Source organism: Haliotis cracherodii, unplaced genomic scaffold (genome assembly GCF_022045235.1).
Source record: "Haliotis cracherodii isolate W230 unplaced genomic scaffold, xgHalCrac1.p SCAF_11, whole genome shotgun sequence".
Taxonomy (NCBI): Eukaryota; Metazoa; Mollusca; class Gastropoda; order Lepetellida; family Haliotidae; genus Haliotis; species Haliotis cracherodii.
Window position 1 is genome coordinate 3,060,138 of NW_027266266.1, and position 14,721 is coordinate 3,074,858.

A 14,721-nucleotide genomic window follows, 5' to 3' on the forward strand; every position below is an offset into this window, starting at 1 on the left:
GAAGACTTATTCTACCCCGTATCTTCACGGGTCTGAATAGATTGGGTGGTCATACTCTGTGACTGATTTGATTGTATGTCATTGTACGCCAACATCATGGATCATTGCAACATCAACATCACACTATTAATCACTTGATTGCCTGGTCCAAATATAATTATTGACAGACCCTGTCATATACCTGGAATATGAGTGAGTGAGTGTGTGCTGTTTTACACAGCTTTTAGCAATATTCCAGCAATATCTCGGCAGGGAACACCAACAATGGGTTTCACACATTGTACCCACGTGGGGAATAGAACCCGGGTCTTCGGCCTGACAAGCAAACGCTTTAACCACTAGGCTACCCCAGCGCCCCGCCTGATCTGTGGCAGAGTGGGAGTTAAACAACAATCATCCTGACTCATGAAGCCGAGGTCAGCCAAAACCAAAATGTCACCCGTCTGACTATTTAGTGGAAAAATGGATGAAAGTCTCAAGAAAGTCTGTCTCACAGACCCTGAACCACATTATTTTCCCCTCCGCTTCACATTTGTCCGTAATGTAAAAGGCCAATATGAAGCAAGTCTAGATTTTCCCCATGTTCAGGAATATCCCATAGAATTATATATTTCTATCAAAATTATTAGCCGTAGTCTAATCTCCAGATGAAGACATCAGCAAGCTAACCAGTGTTTGAAATAATGCTAAACCCTAACAAGACAGCTGGGCTGGTGACCCATAAATGTTGCCTGTCCATCTTCATAGTTACCTGCCCACATTCAACCATTATTAATATTGAAAAATCGCAAAATAAGATCTTGATTCAGTTAAAATAATGCAAACACTTAATTTAGAATCAATGTGGAATTGTAACAAAACTGAATACGTAAGTAGACTTAAAATTATCTGCCAGACATTCGGGCAGGTGGAGAAAAATTTCAAGCAGCCTGACATAAAGTTACTTGTCACGGGCAGGCGGGCAGGCAGGTATTTCTGATAGTGATGCTTACCCCACTGCCAGCACTGCTCCACCAGGGCTGTACGCACAGCAGAGGGCGTTGGTGTTCTCGCTGATCATGGCGGGATCTCCAAGGCTGTGAAGATCCCAGAACCGGACGTACCTGCAGCAAATACAGCATTTATTACACTCCATCTCTTAACCTTAAATATAACTTACAGTATGAAGTTTATGTCAAGAATTAGGAGTAAGAACTATTACAGTGTTGAAGGTACTGATTGGTTAATGTTCAAAGTATGCCCCATAGATCGATGTAACATAAATTGTATAAGAAAAATATGTCTAATAATTGTTACCATCGCCTACTGGTTGATATAGCGGATGTATTGGGTTGATGTAGCGGATGTATTGGGTTGATGTAGCGGATGTATTGGGTTGATGTAGCGGATGTATTGAGGTGATGTAGCCGATGTATTGGGTTGATGTAGCCGATGTATTGGGTTGATGTAGCGGATGTATTGGGTTGATGTAGCGGATGTATTGAGGTGATGTAGCGGATGTATTGGGTTGATGTAGCGGATGTATTGGGTTGATGTAGCGGATGTATTGGGTTGATGTAGCGGATGTATTGGGTTGATGTAGCAGATGTATTGGGTTGATGTAGCGGATGTATTGGGTTGATGTAGCCAATGTATTGGGTTGATGTAGCGGATGTATTAGGTTGATGTAGTGGATGTATAGGGTTGATGAAGCGGATGTATTGGGTTGATGTAGCGGATGTATTGGGTTGATGTAGCCGATGTATTGGGTTGATGTAGCCAATGTATTGGGTTGATGTAGCCAATGTATTGGGTTGATGTAGCCAATGTATTGGGTTGATGTAGCGGATGTAGCAGTGTGAAACAAACAAACAAACTCCTACCCATCATCTGAGACGGAGGCGATGTGAGCTCCATCTCCAGCTAGGGAGACGCTCCGGACGTAGTGGTCATTGGCGCCGCCGGCATAGATCGGCCTTGGAGGGGGAAAGAGATGTCTGTGAACAGAACAGTTCCTTAGTTTGTACAAGTCACACAAAGCATTTATTAGACTTCGTTTTTAAAGCGCAAAAACTCCTTAAAAAAGGAACACATAACCTGTAAATCTTGACGACATATTGTGAATAGAACAGAGAACATGCATCCCAAATGTCGACAATGCACAGACAATGACAAATGTCACAGTTGTGCTCAATCAAGAGCATCAAGTACTGTGTGAAACTGCTTCTTTATAGGATGTATCTGTGAAATAACCCTAACCTTTTTGGGATTGCCAGTTTGTTTTTCAACTAATACTTTTCCTTTGGGCATGGAAACAGACTTCATGATTATATTTCCAACATGACAAAATACAAAACCATGGCAAATTGACCTTGCAAATTTAACTTCAAGTAAATATTTTTCGGCACTGCTATAAATGATGTATACAACATAGCCCGTATACAACAGTGCCATGTACAACAGCGTCATATACAACAGGGCCTTATGCTGGCCATATACAATAGCATCACATACAACAGCATCATATACAACAGCGCCATATACATCAGTGCCTTATACAGGCCATATACAACGGTGCCACATACAACAGCATCATATACAACAGCGCCATATACAACAGTGCCTTATGCAGGCCATATACAACAGTACCACATACAACAGCATCATATACAACAGCATCATATACAACAGCATCATATACAACAGCGCCATATACAACAGTGCCTTATGCAGACCATATACAACAGCACCACATACAACAGCATCATATACAACAGTGCCTTATGCAGGCCATATACAACAGCACCAAATACAACAGCATTGTATGCAGGCCATATACAACAGTACCACATACAACAGCATCATACACAACAGCACCACATACAACAGCATCATACACAACAGCACCACATACAACAGCATCGTATGCCGGCCATATACAACAGCACCACATACAACAGCATCATACACAACAGCACCACATACAACAGTACCTTATGCAGGCCATATACAACAGCACCACATACAACAGTGCCTTATGCAGGCCATATACAACAGCACCACATACAACAGCACCACATACAACAGTGCCTTATGCAGGCCATATACAACAACACCACATACAACAGCACCACATACAATAGCATCGTATGCAGGCCATATACAACAGCATTATATACAACAGTACCACATACAACAGCATCATATACCACAGTGACAAATACAACAGTGCCTTACCCAAACTCCCGCAGTGAGTCCCCTGTGTAGGGGTCCCAGACAATGACCCGGGTGTCGTAGGAGGCTGTGGCCAGGAGAGCACTGTCGGGGGAGAACTGACAGCTCACGACATCATGATAGTGTCCCTCCAGCTTCCGCAGCACCTTGATGTCGTAGGGATCCTCGACGTCCCACAGCACCACCTGCAGGAGGAGGGTCAGTGAACACGTAAGGAGACATGTTGTAAACTGATGAACTGCGTCACCAAGGCGTTCCAGAAACCTATGATTGTTGGTTTGAATCACACCCATTCTGTAAGGGTCTGATGTCAGCTATTTGTGTCAACGGATTTCGGTCAGTATGGTTTCATAGCAGTAAAGAATTTGGAGGCGTCATGTAAAGGAATTGATAGAATAATCAACTTAGACAATGTACATGTGACGTTTTTTTGCATGATTTGCGATTTTACTTTAGAAATAACGATACAAGGCAAGCAGTGCTGTATGGAGAGAATGGCCATGTGTAAAGATATATTTGGATACCACATTTCTTACACTTATGTGATAATTGGTCTTGAAATATTTAACAACACAAGGGCTTGTGGCCCAAACAGCCCTAACTAATCAAACTTACTTAAATTTGATTGTCAAGCAAGGAAATGATCTGTTTTCATGTGAAACATGTGTTATGTCATTTGACACTGGTGTTATGTTTTATCCTTGTGTTATCACCATTTGATACCCATGTTATCACCATTTGATCCCCTTGTTATCAACATTTGATCCCCTTGTTATCAACATTTGATCCCCATGTTATCAACATAGTGAGTGAGTGAGTGAGTGAGTGAGTGAGTGAGTGAGTGAGGTTTTACGCCGCTTTAAGCAATATTCTACCAATATCACAGCAGGGGACACCAGAATAGGGCTTCACATATTCACACCCTGGCGACATACACAGGAACCTCTACAGACTAGGTCATGGCACCCTGGAGTCATACACAGGAACCTCTACAGATATTATATTTGAAAAACATAACATTTAATAATGACATAAACAAGTATTAATCCATTAACAGAATAAGTAAGATATGTAAGACATTCATCCCGATTATACACGATAATACATTCCAACCAACTGATTCTTATGCAAAACAATACTTTGGTGTCTTTTTGTCAGTCTCCTGCACAGGGTCTGTATTAGTGTATTAGTGTACTAGAGGATATAGGTCACATGTCACTGTAAGTCACAATCCTTCATAAAGAAGGTCAGCGATAGTGTGGGTGAGACTGTGTCTATGGTCCAATTATTTTTTTTTAAATATACAGACATATTTAGGTTCAAGGCAGCATAATAATTAAATGATAATTTCAATCAGAAATAACAATATATTTGTAATTAATTTAGTTACTATTTTCCATATTTTGACAAAATCTAGGAAAATGGGTGTCTCTGAAATTGTCTAAAATGTGCTTGAAACTACAAATAAATAATTTTCAGAATAAGCAAAATTTCAAGCAACTAGTGCAATACAATTGTTATCTATTTGGCTTATATTTTCCTTAATTTTACAAAACAAACTAGCCCTGAGTGTAAAGGGTGTGTGTCTTTCATGTCTACGAATTTGTCTTCAAACTGGTCCAAGTTACGTCTGGTATCTACAGTTGGTTGGTTGGTTGGTTTGTTGTTTAACGCCGCACTCAGCAATATTCAAGCTATATGAGGGCGGTCTGTAAATAATCAAGTCTGGACCAGGCAATCAAGTGATTAATGTCATGAGCTTCCATCCACGCTATCGGGATCGATGACATGCATCAACCAAGTCAGCGAGCCTGACCACCTGATCCCGTTACGACAAGCATAGTCATCTTTTACGGCAAGCATGGGTTGCTGAAGACCTATTCTACCCCGGAATCTTCACGGGTCTCTGGTATCTAGAGAGAACTGTATAAGATGACATTGTTGTTTAATATGACATTAGAGGAGGTTAATTTGTCTTACAACATGACAAGATTGGGAGGCAAAATAAACAAGATAAGTGTTCTCAGGGTTTATTGAAAGGTAATTTCCTCCATCACAATACTCTTATCACTAAATAACCAGGGTATTTGGGACAAAGGCTTCATTAATAAGAATGGTGACTGTACTTGGAGGAGGCGTCACACAGGGGGAAATATTTAAGTTTCCAGTTTCATGAATTGTGAAACATTTTGGGTTAGTAGGTTAAAGGGTTATCCACACTAAAACTCAACTATATTTCCTTTATTTATCCTTTTTCAGTAACATGATGTGTATATCATTAAATAGTCTGGCATACCGACCCCGAAACAAATATATCCAATACAGCCCATGCAAGTCTATACTAGTTAGCAAGTCTAGATTACTCCACTTTGAAAGAAGAGTCTCTGGGCTCCTTTTTATTATTTTTTATTAAAATGATTAAACAACTGTTTTTTCTGTATGTTTTTTTTCGTCAGAGACTAAATGTTAATGTATTCATTAAATAAACTGACACAATGCCATTCTTAACATTAAATGTCAGACAAAAACACATTTGTCATCAAGTGAGTGAGTGTGTGAGTTGGGTTTAACGCCGCTTTTGAAGTTATTCTAGTTATATCACGGCGTGCCTGGTCTCTCAAAGTGAGGCAATAGTGTAAACATATAGCAAATAATTTTCGGACAGCAATAGAAACTAAGTTTTAGTCCACTAGTCTTTATAATGATAACATATAGCGAAACCCTTAAAAAGGGCAAATTTCTACTAGTCCTTATGATACCTTAACTATTGGGCAGTTTGGCAAGGACTATAGAACTAGTGCCAATTTCTAACACTGCCTTAACTATTTGGCAGTTTGGCAAGGACTATAGAACTAGTGCAAATTTCTAACACTGCCTTAACTATTTGGCATTTTGCCAAGGACTATAGGAATAGTGCCAATTTCTAACACTGCCTTAACTATTGGGCAGTTTGGCAAGGACTATAGGACTAGTGCCAATTTCTCATAAGCTCATCAGGCAACATGACCTTAACACGCACTCATTGTATGCTTAAAGAAAACAATTTCACAAGCCATGACATGTTGCAACCAAGATCTCCTTACAACATTAAAAATAAAGTGTTTACCTGACAACAAACCTTTGATCAAATTATTTGAGCTCCCTAGTCATTCCGACTGACATATATTACTCCAGTTCAAACAATACCTCAACCCATTATTACCTTAGGGTAGTCTTTCAAAACACCCATATGCATACAGGAAACAAGGTTGAAGGTTAATACCTATGGGAATCTAGAAACCTGTTATTTCCCACTGTAAGTTGTAACCATGGTAACAGCATCGTCCAACAGATTTTCACGATTCTCATCACAAGCTCATGCCTACTAAAGAAAACCAGAGTGCTACCAAACGATGGAATATTTACAAACTTTAAATAGAAATATCCACACAACTTACAAACAAAGACACAATCCCCATACAGTTTGCACATTAATACCATATTTATTCGTGTATAGAACCTAGCACAATGTAACTGCCGCGTGATGTCATGTTTGATTCAATATGCCTGAAACTGAAGACTAAATATGGTAATGAATATGAATAACTTATGACAGTCTGGTCATCATGTCACCTCTTTGCCTAACCAAATAACTGTATAGACAAACGTGCCTATCCAACATGTACTTGGTATGTATCACAATAGATTAACTTCATATACTCACACTGACCAACATAATGTAATCTACTACTGAAATAACATGGCCTATCTGCACATTAGAAAAAAAGAAATAAAGTGATAAAAATAAGAATATGGTAATGACAAATATATACACTTATTCTGTTCATTAAAATTCATGTCAAATAATCAATACTATCTACAGAATCAAACTACAACTTATCATGTATTAATGCATACATAACTATTTAGTATTTGTAATAACCCAGGCAGCATGTTCCTATCTGCATGACTGGACAGCTGCACTTGAATAATTCACGACTTAATAACCCTGTCATGATCGGCCTCCAGAGTATAAATACATCACATTAAACTGACAGGTTTATGTAGATGCCTGTTGGGTGCTTGCACATCAGCACAATCTGGTGTCAAGTGTAACTACTGAACTATCTATGTGTGTGTCGACTATAACAGAGAGGGTGATGGGAGTCGACTAGAACAGATCTGGTGATGGGTGTCGACTCGAACAGATCTGGTGTTGGGAGTCGACTCGAACAGAACTGGTGGTGAGAGGTGACTAGAACGGATCTGGTGGTGAGAGGTGACTAGAACAGATCTGGTGGTGAGAGGTGACTAAAATGGATCTGGTGGTGAGAGGTGACTAGAATGGATCTAGTGGAGGGAAGCGACTAGAATAGATCTGGTGTTGGGAGTCGAATAGAATGGATCTGGTGGAGGGAAGCGACTAGAACAGATCTGGTGTTGGGAGTCGAATAGAATGGATCTAGTGGAGGGAAGCGACTAGAATAGATCTGGTGTTTGGAGTCGAATAGAATGGATCTGGTGGAGGAAAGCGACTAGATCTGGTGTTGGGAGTCAAATAGAATGGATCTAGTGGAGGGAAGCGACTAGAATAGATCTGGTGGTGAGAGGTGACTAGAATGAATCTGGTGGAGGGAAGCGACTAGAATAGATCTGGTGGTGAGAGGTGACTAGAATGGATCTGGTGGAGGGAAGCGACTAGAATAGATCTGGTGGTGAGAGGTGACTAGAATGGATCTGGTGGAGGGAAGCGACTAGAATAGATCTGGTGTTGGGAGTCAAATAGAATGGATCTGGTGGAGGGAAGCGACTAGAACAGATCTGGTGTTTGGAGTCGAATAGAATGGATCTGGTGGAGGAAAGCGACTAGAACAGATCTGGTGTTTGGAGTCGAATAGAATGGATCTGGTGGAGGGAAGCGACTAGAACAGATCTGGTGTTTGGAGTCGAATAGAATGGATCTGGTGGAGGGAAGCGACTAGAATAGATCTGGTGTTGGGAGTCAAATAGAATGGATCTAGTGGAGGGAAGCGACTAGAATAGATCTGGTGTTGGGAGTCGAATAGAATGGATCTGGTGGAGGGAAGCGACTAGAATAGATCTGGTGTTTGGAGTGGAATGGATGGATTCTTGAAAAAGTTCAGAGTGTTCATACTTGAGAATCAGCTGTCTGAGATGGCAACGGTCGTTGCTCAGGCTTGGTGCAAGGGCTCAGGAACATTGGTGTTGGGTGGTCAGGCTGATTTGTGTCATGACCTGTTGCCATGGTTGCATGGATTGTTACTCATGCTTTCAGTCACTAGTCTGCCTGGTCCAGGCTTGAATATTTACTGGCTGCTAAAATACTGCTGTTTGCAGCATAAAACAACATTCATTCATTGAGGCTGCACCTCGCTAGAATGAAAAAGGGGGCAGTGAGTGAGTGAGTGAGAGTGAGTGAGTGAGAGTCTTACTTACACATTTGTAGTTCCCACTGCTTGCTATGAATTTCTTATTGGGCGACCAGCTGCAGCTGTACACCCACTTGCACTGCGGGCGGAGTGTGCGGTACATGTTGCCGTCCATGTTGAGATCCCAAAGCTTGAGCGTGCCATCACGCGACGCCGACACCAGGTGGAGGCTGCCATCGGGGGCGAAGTCCATGTCTCGGACAACATCCTTGTGGTCAAGCAGCTCCAGCAGCAGGTGCCCTGTCGGAATCAACAAAACACAATTATGTGTTTGAACGATATTATGTTTATAAAAACATTGTTTTGGTTATATATTTGTTCCTTTCTAGTTCAAGCATTGCTGAAATATAACAGATCCCTGGCAGCCCATACACTTTATTGTCTGCTTCATGTTTGTAAAGTCCACACAAGAAAATTTATTTGCTGTATTTCTGTCAGAGACAAATGAACACTTACGTATTTAGTTGTAATTCATTCAGTTATAATATAAACCGTAATTAAAATAAATTCCAAACAAAAATGTTAAAGCAATGCATATGAGAAAAAGTCCAAACTTAAACCCAAGACTGACTCTAATAACTGCACCACTCTGGACTACCAAGCCCCTAAATCCCACAGGGCAACAACATGGACGCCTGCTACACCGACAATAGAACGAGAGGGATAACATCTACACCGCGTATTGTGAAAGACAAGAAGTTCGAACCGTCTACATATGAAGTATATACAGTGTTAGTGATTCTGTTATCACAGACTACAATCAGTGATTTGTTAACTGTCTCCTATCCTCTTGACATGGAACTCAATGAAATGAGTGTACGAAATAACTGCCTGCCCCCCTGCCCGTGGCTGGCAACATTTCTGTCAGGCTGAATGAAATTTTCCTCTTCCTGCCAGACTGTCTGGCAGATAATTTTAAGCCAACTTACATATTCTTGTGGATTCTCAAATAATTGTCAGCATTATTTCATCTGAATCAAGACGTCATTTGTCTCTCATTTTTCGCGTTTTTTCATTATTGATAATGTCTGAACGTGCTCAGGTAACATTGAAGATGGGCAAGCAACACCTGCCCGACACCTGCCCGACAGTCTTGTTGAATTTTTGATCACCTTTAACCTTTTCTTGAATAACTGTGACATTAAATCATAATGATGCATGCATAATGGGGCAATTGACGTTTTGGAAATGGCTACTATAGCGGCCATGTTTGAAATGTTAGAAATACCATTGCTAGGATTATCCGTGCTAAGTCTCAGATCCTGTTAGTGTTATCAAGATAGACTGACAGTGCCTCAAGACATATGCTCTCTCAAACTTTCACCCCAAAATCAGTACAGGTGAGCTAAGAACTGGATAAGCGATGGAAGAAGGACAGCATGTTAGTATTAGAACCGACCCACTAGTAAATTCTTAAACCAAGTGTATAGTGATACAGTTATCAAGGTTATCAACACAAAGGCATGCTAATCACCATAATCTCAAAAATCTACAAACAAAAGAATGTTTAATTACAAAAGCGTTTCAAATCTTGAAGTTGTTACACTTACATTTTGATTCTGGAGTTGAGATTTGGAAGGAAAAAAATAAATCTGTGTCAATTTTTTAACATATACATGATGATAAAGGTGGCTCAAATTCTATGAGTGAGTGAGTGAGTTTGGATTAACACCCATTGTGTGAGCTTGTTGTGTGCAGAAAGGTTGTTTCCATGTGAAACCCAGAAGCATGAGTCTGGTGTTGTCAAATCTAGAAACACAATCAAGGAGAATTAATGTTTCTGACCATGATCATTGGTTTCTGGTACATCTAAGGGAGGCAACTCTGTACACTACATAATATTAATTATAATGCCATCTTAAGAAACCTTATGAACATTTCGCAAGCAGATGAACAGTGTCACATAGTCAACATTATAAATTAATTATTATAAGATGGAAATACCCTAAATCCAAAGGCGGAACCACTATTTTTAAAAGGGAGGGGTAAAATATCAAAATCCTCTCTCAGTAAATTACTGTCTACAAAATACAAGATTTGGTTGTTGAGGGGGGGTGGAGATGGGGGTGGAGATGGGGGTGAGGGTGGGGGGGAGAAAGACACACACTCACACACACACACCTGGATCCACCTAGGAAATCTATCACATTTATAAAACACATTCCAAGACTATGATATTTTTAAGACTATTTATAAAACTATTAAATATTATACTTTTATAAAACACATTGATTTTTGTATTGTTTTGAAAATGGAAATAAAAACGAAACGTGCAGCAGACTTATGATGATGCCGGCGGTACCTGAGAACCAAGACTATGATTTGTTTTAGCCTATTGATAAAACTGTTATTTGTTTTATCTAGATTGCCCTTGTGCAATCTGTTTCTGTTTCTGTTTCTGCACCTACCAGTGCCACAGTTCCAGAGCTTGATCCGGCCACTCTGCAGACCGGTGGCAAGGATCAGGTTGTGGTCAAGTTTAAGTCTTGTCCACACATGAGCATTGACATTGGACGTCCCGGACCCAAACGCAACTGACCACACAATTTCTCCACAGTCAATCGTGAGAGTTTGCCGCAACTCATGGCACTCCTTGTCATCCCTGCAGAAAAAAAACACACCGATTAGGGGTGAAACGATACATCAGTGCATCGTGAGTTTTCATGTGACGATACAATACGATACATGATATGTTTTTTTCTGAAATAAATTACTTACTACTCGTTTAATGACCCCAGGTGTTTATGTCAGTAAGATAAAGCAAAATGTTTGTAATTAGTGTTTCAAGTTCACTACTAAAATTACCCACTACAAATATGTGTTTACAGCAAGCTTTTCTTTTTTAATCTGCTCTGAAATATTTACTGTCAAAAGTTTCCATGCGATTTGACATAAATATGCGTATCGCGATATGTATGGTTTCATGGCCTATGTATCATGATACGTATCGTATCGTGACCTTGCTGTATCGTTTCACCCCTAGGTTTTGTTTGTTTGTTTGTTGTTAAAAAACGGCACTCAGCAATATTCCAGCTATCTTTGACAGCAGTCTATTTAAATAATGGAGTCTGGACCAGACAATCAAGTGATTGACAACATGAGCATCTATCCATGCAATTGGGATACGATGACATACATCAACCAAGTCAGCGAGCCAGACCACCTGATCCCGTTAGCAACCTCTTACGACAAGCATAGTCGCCTTTTACAGCAAACATGGGTTGCAGAAGACCCATTCTACCCCAGATCTTCACGGGCTTCACCCCCTAGTTCCAATGACCTTGTAATACAGCACTGTGTTGAGCTGGCAGGCTTGAACAGTTTGTTGACATAAATAATACATATTCAAAACAATTGGATTAAAATCTAATAATTAACGTACAGTGACAGTCCTTATTATGAAAGACCGCCTCCGTGGTCTGGTGGTGGTGCATCCGCCCGGAGAGCGGAAGGTGCAGGGTTCGATCCCCGACCGCGTCATACCAAAAGACATTTAAAGATGGTACTTGTTGTTACCCTGCCTGGCGCTCGGCATTAAGGGGCTAAAACAAGGACTGGTCAGCACGGAGTCAGTATACTGTGTCTGAGTGGGGTATTCATGTTAAACTGCGGCATGGTATCTCAGAATCGGCATTATGCGCATCAGCCCAGACTAGTACAAGCAGCCACACACACATGCCTGCACATTGCTATGTAAGTGCAATCATCTTGAACGTGACGTTAAACCACCTATTGTCAACTGGCCAGGGAATCAGGTCTCATGACAGAGCAGCTGTGAGCGGTGCCACCTATTGTCAGCTGGCTAGGTAATCAGGTCTCGAGCAGAGAGCAGCACACTGCGTATTAATCCCGCCACCTGACACCGCAACACACACTGAGTGTGACCCAGAGGGTCCCCCAGTTATGAGGAGATCTTCACGCCAGCCTGCTTAAACAGCACACTTGGTCACCAATATTAGACAACAATTTTTTAATTAAACCACTCAACTCTGTATAGGCAGAGCTCCAGATAAGCTGCGTATCTGAGTGAAATACACATCAGAAATGCAGAAATACACAGTAAAATATAATCCAAGCGTATCATATACGCAATGAACATTACAGATTCGCTACAAAAATAAAATTTGTGCGTATCATCAAAATATTGTGAAGTAACCCTGCGTATTCGATTAGCAAATCAGCAACTTATTTTGAAACTATAAACGGTCATTCCGTCAACCTTGCCAAACTCCACGATGACAGTCACATCATGATCATTTGCCATCTCACTTTCGTGTGGAAGAAGTGTGGTATTTTTGAGTCCTATAAAGCTCTCGAACCCACACGACACCAGTTTGCAGGGACTAGATGAATAGTGTTTTTAAATATTTAACTTAAATACCCACATGTGTAAAAACTAGTGAGTAACAGAAATTTGAATACGCAGATAGAATTACTGATACCCAATGATTTTAAAATGCATGGGTAAAATACCCACAACACCAAAAGCTTATCTGGAGCTCTGATAGGGATAGTCAGTTCTATCATTCTGTTTCAACACCTGGCGTATTATGAGAATTAGTTGTGTGTATCACGGAAAGATTAAACATCCCTATAAAAATTGGAGTTGTGTATTTTACAAATTTTCAAAAATGTGAGGTGAGTCATGTTATGCAATTTACTGTTCAAGGCATCTGTGTATGTTTATTATGATGCTTGTGATTCACTGAAGCATGAATGTTTGTTGGACTCAGTAACAGTGAATTTGATCAAGTATAAACATGATGAAGAAAGCAAAATCTTGTAGCGACTTGCTTCATCGTTAGGTTCTTCGGGACATGATGATGCAGGCGAACTATTGATAGCGAGGCGAGGTGGGTAGACAACATCTTAACAATTACGTTATTATGGTTGTATCAAGCATAGCTGGACGACTGTTTCGTGAGATGTCACTTTTAACAATATGGCAGCAGAATCAGACCCCCCACTCCTCCACCATCCCCCCTCAACACACAAACACACACACACAGAGACACACACGCACGCACGCACTCATGCAGGCACACACACACACACTTAAAGATGATAAAGTCTCAACTGGACAGAGGTCGAAGCCTTGGAGACCTCGTGGCGAAATAAAGCATTGTAACCATGGTAACTAACTCACTTGATGCAGTTCCTGGACCTATTCCAGGGCAAGAGTTGAACTATCCGGTTGCCGCACGACCAGGCAAAGTATGAGTAATCCGGTGCCCACGCACATGCCCATGTCTCGTTGCCCTGGCGATGAGACTGGTTCCCCAAAGACAGTTGCAAATGTTCAACAACTTGCGCACGAGCTGTCAAAAACAAGTTTTATCATTAAGCATCTATAGTATATCTGAGGTTTGTGTGCTGTGTGCCATGTTTTGCGTCAGCCTCCGTATCTCCAGGGCTCGCATTTCGGTAAACCTATGCTAACCTCTGGACCCATCCCATGGTTCTCGCGATCTACATGATCTAAACTTACCCGCCCTTAATTTTGATTAGCCAATTTGAATTGCTATGCTTCTCATTCTGACAGACCAATCAGAATACGAGTTACAAACCCGCCTCAATGTTGGTTGGCGATACCAACAACATGGCGGCCAGTCTAATTGATTACGAGTTTGCGAGAAATCCAACATTGACAAACAGACTGACACGTAAAAGAAAGCCTTAAAATTTTGTCTTCGTGTCAACTAAAACTGGCAATAGTAAGTTCTCCCTCAACCATTTCCTTTTTCCTTATCTCGATGTTTGATTGGTCAGTGAAATGTTAATGAAAATTAAGGGCGGGTAATTTAAGATCATGAGAACCACAGGAATGGATGAAGGGGTTAGTGTAGGTTTACCTAAATGTGATCCCTGAAGATATACAGCATGTTTTTTTGTCAGTCACCTGATGAGGTGTTAAGATTTTTGTTTTGTTTGTTGTTTAATGCAGTACTCAGCAATATTCCAGCCATAAAATGTCCGTTTGTAAATATTCAAGTCTGGACAAGACAATCCAGTGATTGACATCATGAGCATCGATCAACATAACTGGGATACGATACCAGTAGTCACCTCTTATGATGAG

The 14,721-nt window shown here is 40.7% G+C and overlaps 1 protein-coding gene across 1 annotated transcript in view; it reads right to left on the reverse strand.

Annotated features, from left to right (window-relative positions):
• The window catches only part of LOC139456105 (WD repeat and SOCS box-containing protein 1-like), a 36,839-nt gene that overhangs the window by 3,701 nt on the left and 18,417 nt on the right, over nucleotides 1-14,721 (reverse strand). Inside the window, exons 2-7 of the mRNA XM_071237635.1 lie at nucleotides 13,789-13,960; nucleotides 11,051-11,244; nucleotides 8,650-8,882; nucleotides 3,217-3,398; nucleotides 1,863-1,976; nucleotides 993-1,103 (exon numbers count right to left, since the gene is read on the reverse strand). Coding sequence (XP_071093736.1) covers nucleotides 993-1,103; nucleotides 1,863-1,976; nucleotides 3,217-3,398; nucleotides 8,650-8,882; nucleotides 11,051-11,244; nucleotides 13,789-13,960 — 1,006 coding nt within the window. The remainder of the gene's footprint in view (nucleotides 1-992; nucleotides 1,104-1,862; nucleotides 1,977-3,216; nucleotides 3,399-8,649; nucleotides 8,883-11,050; nucleotides 11,245-13,788; nucleotides 13,961-14,721) is intronic.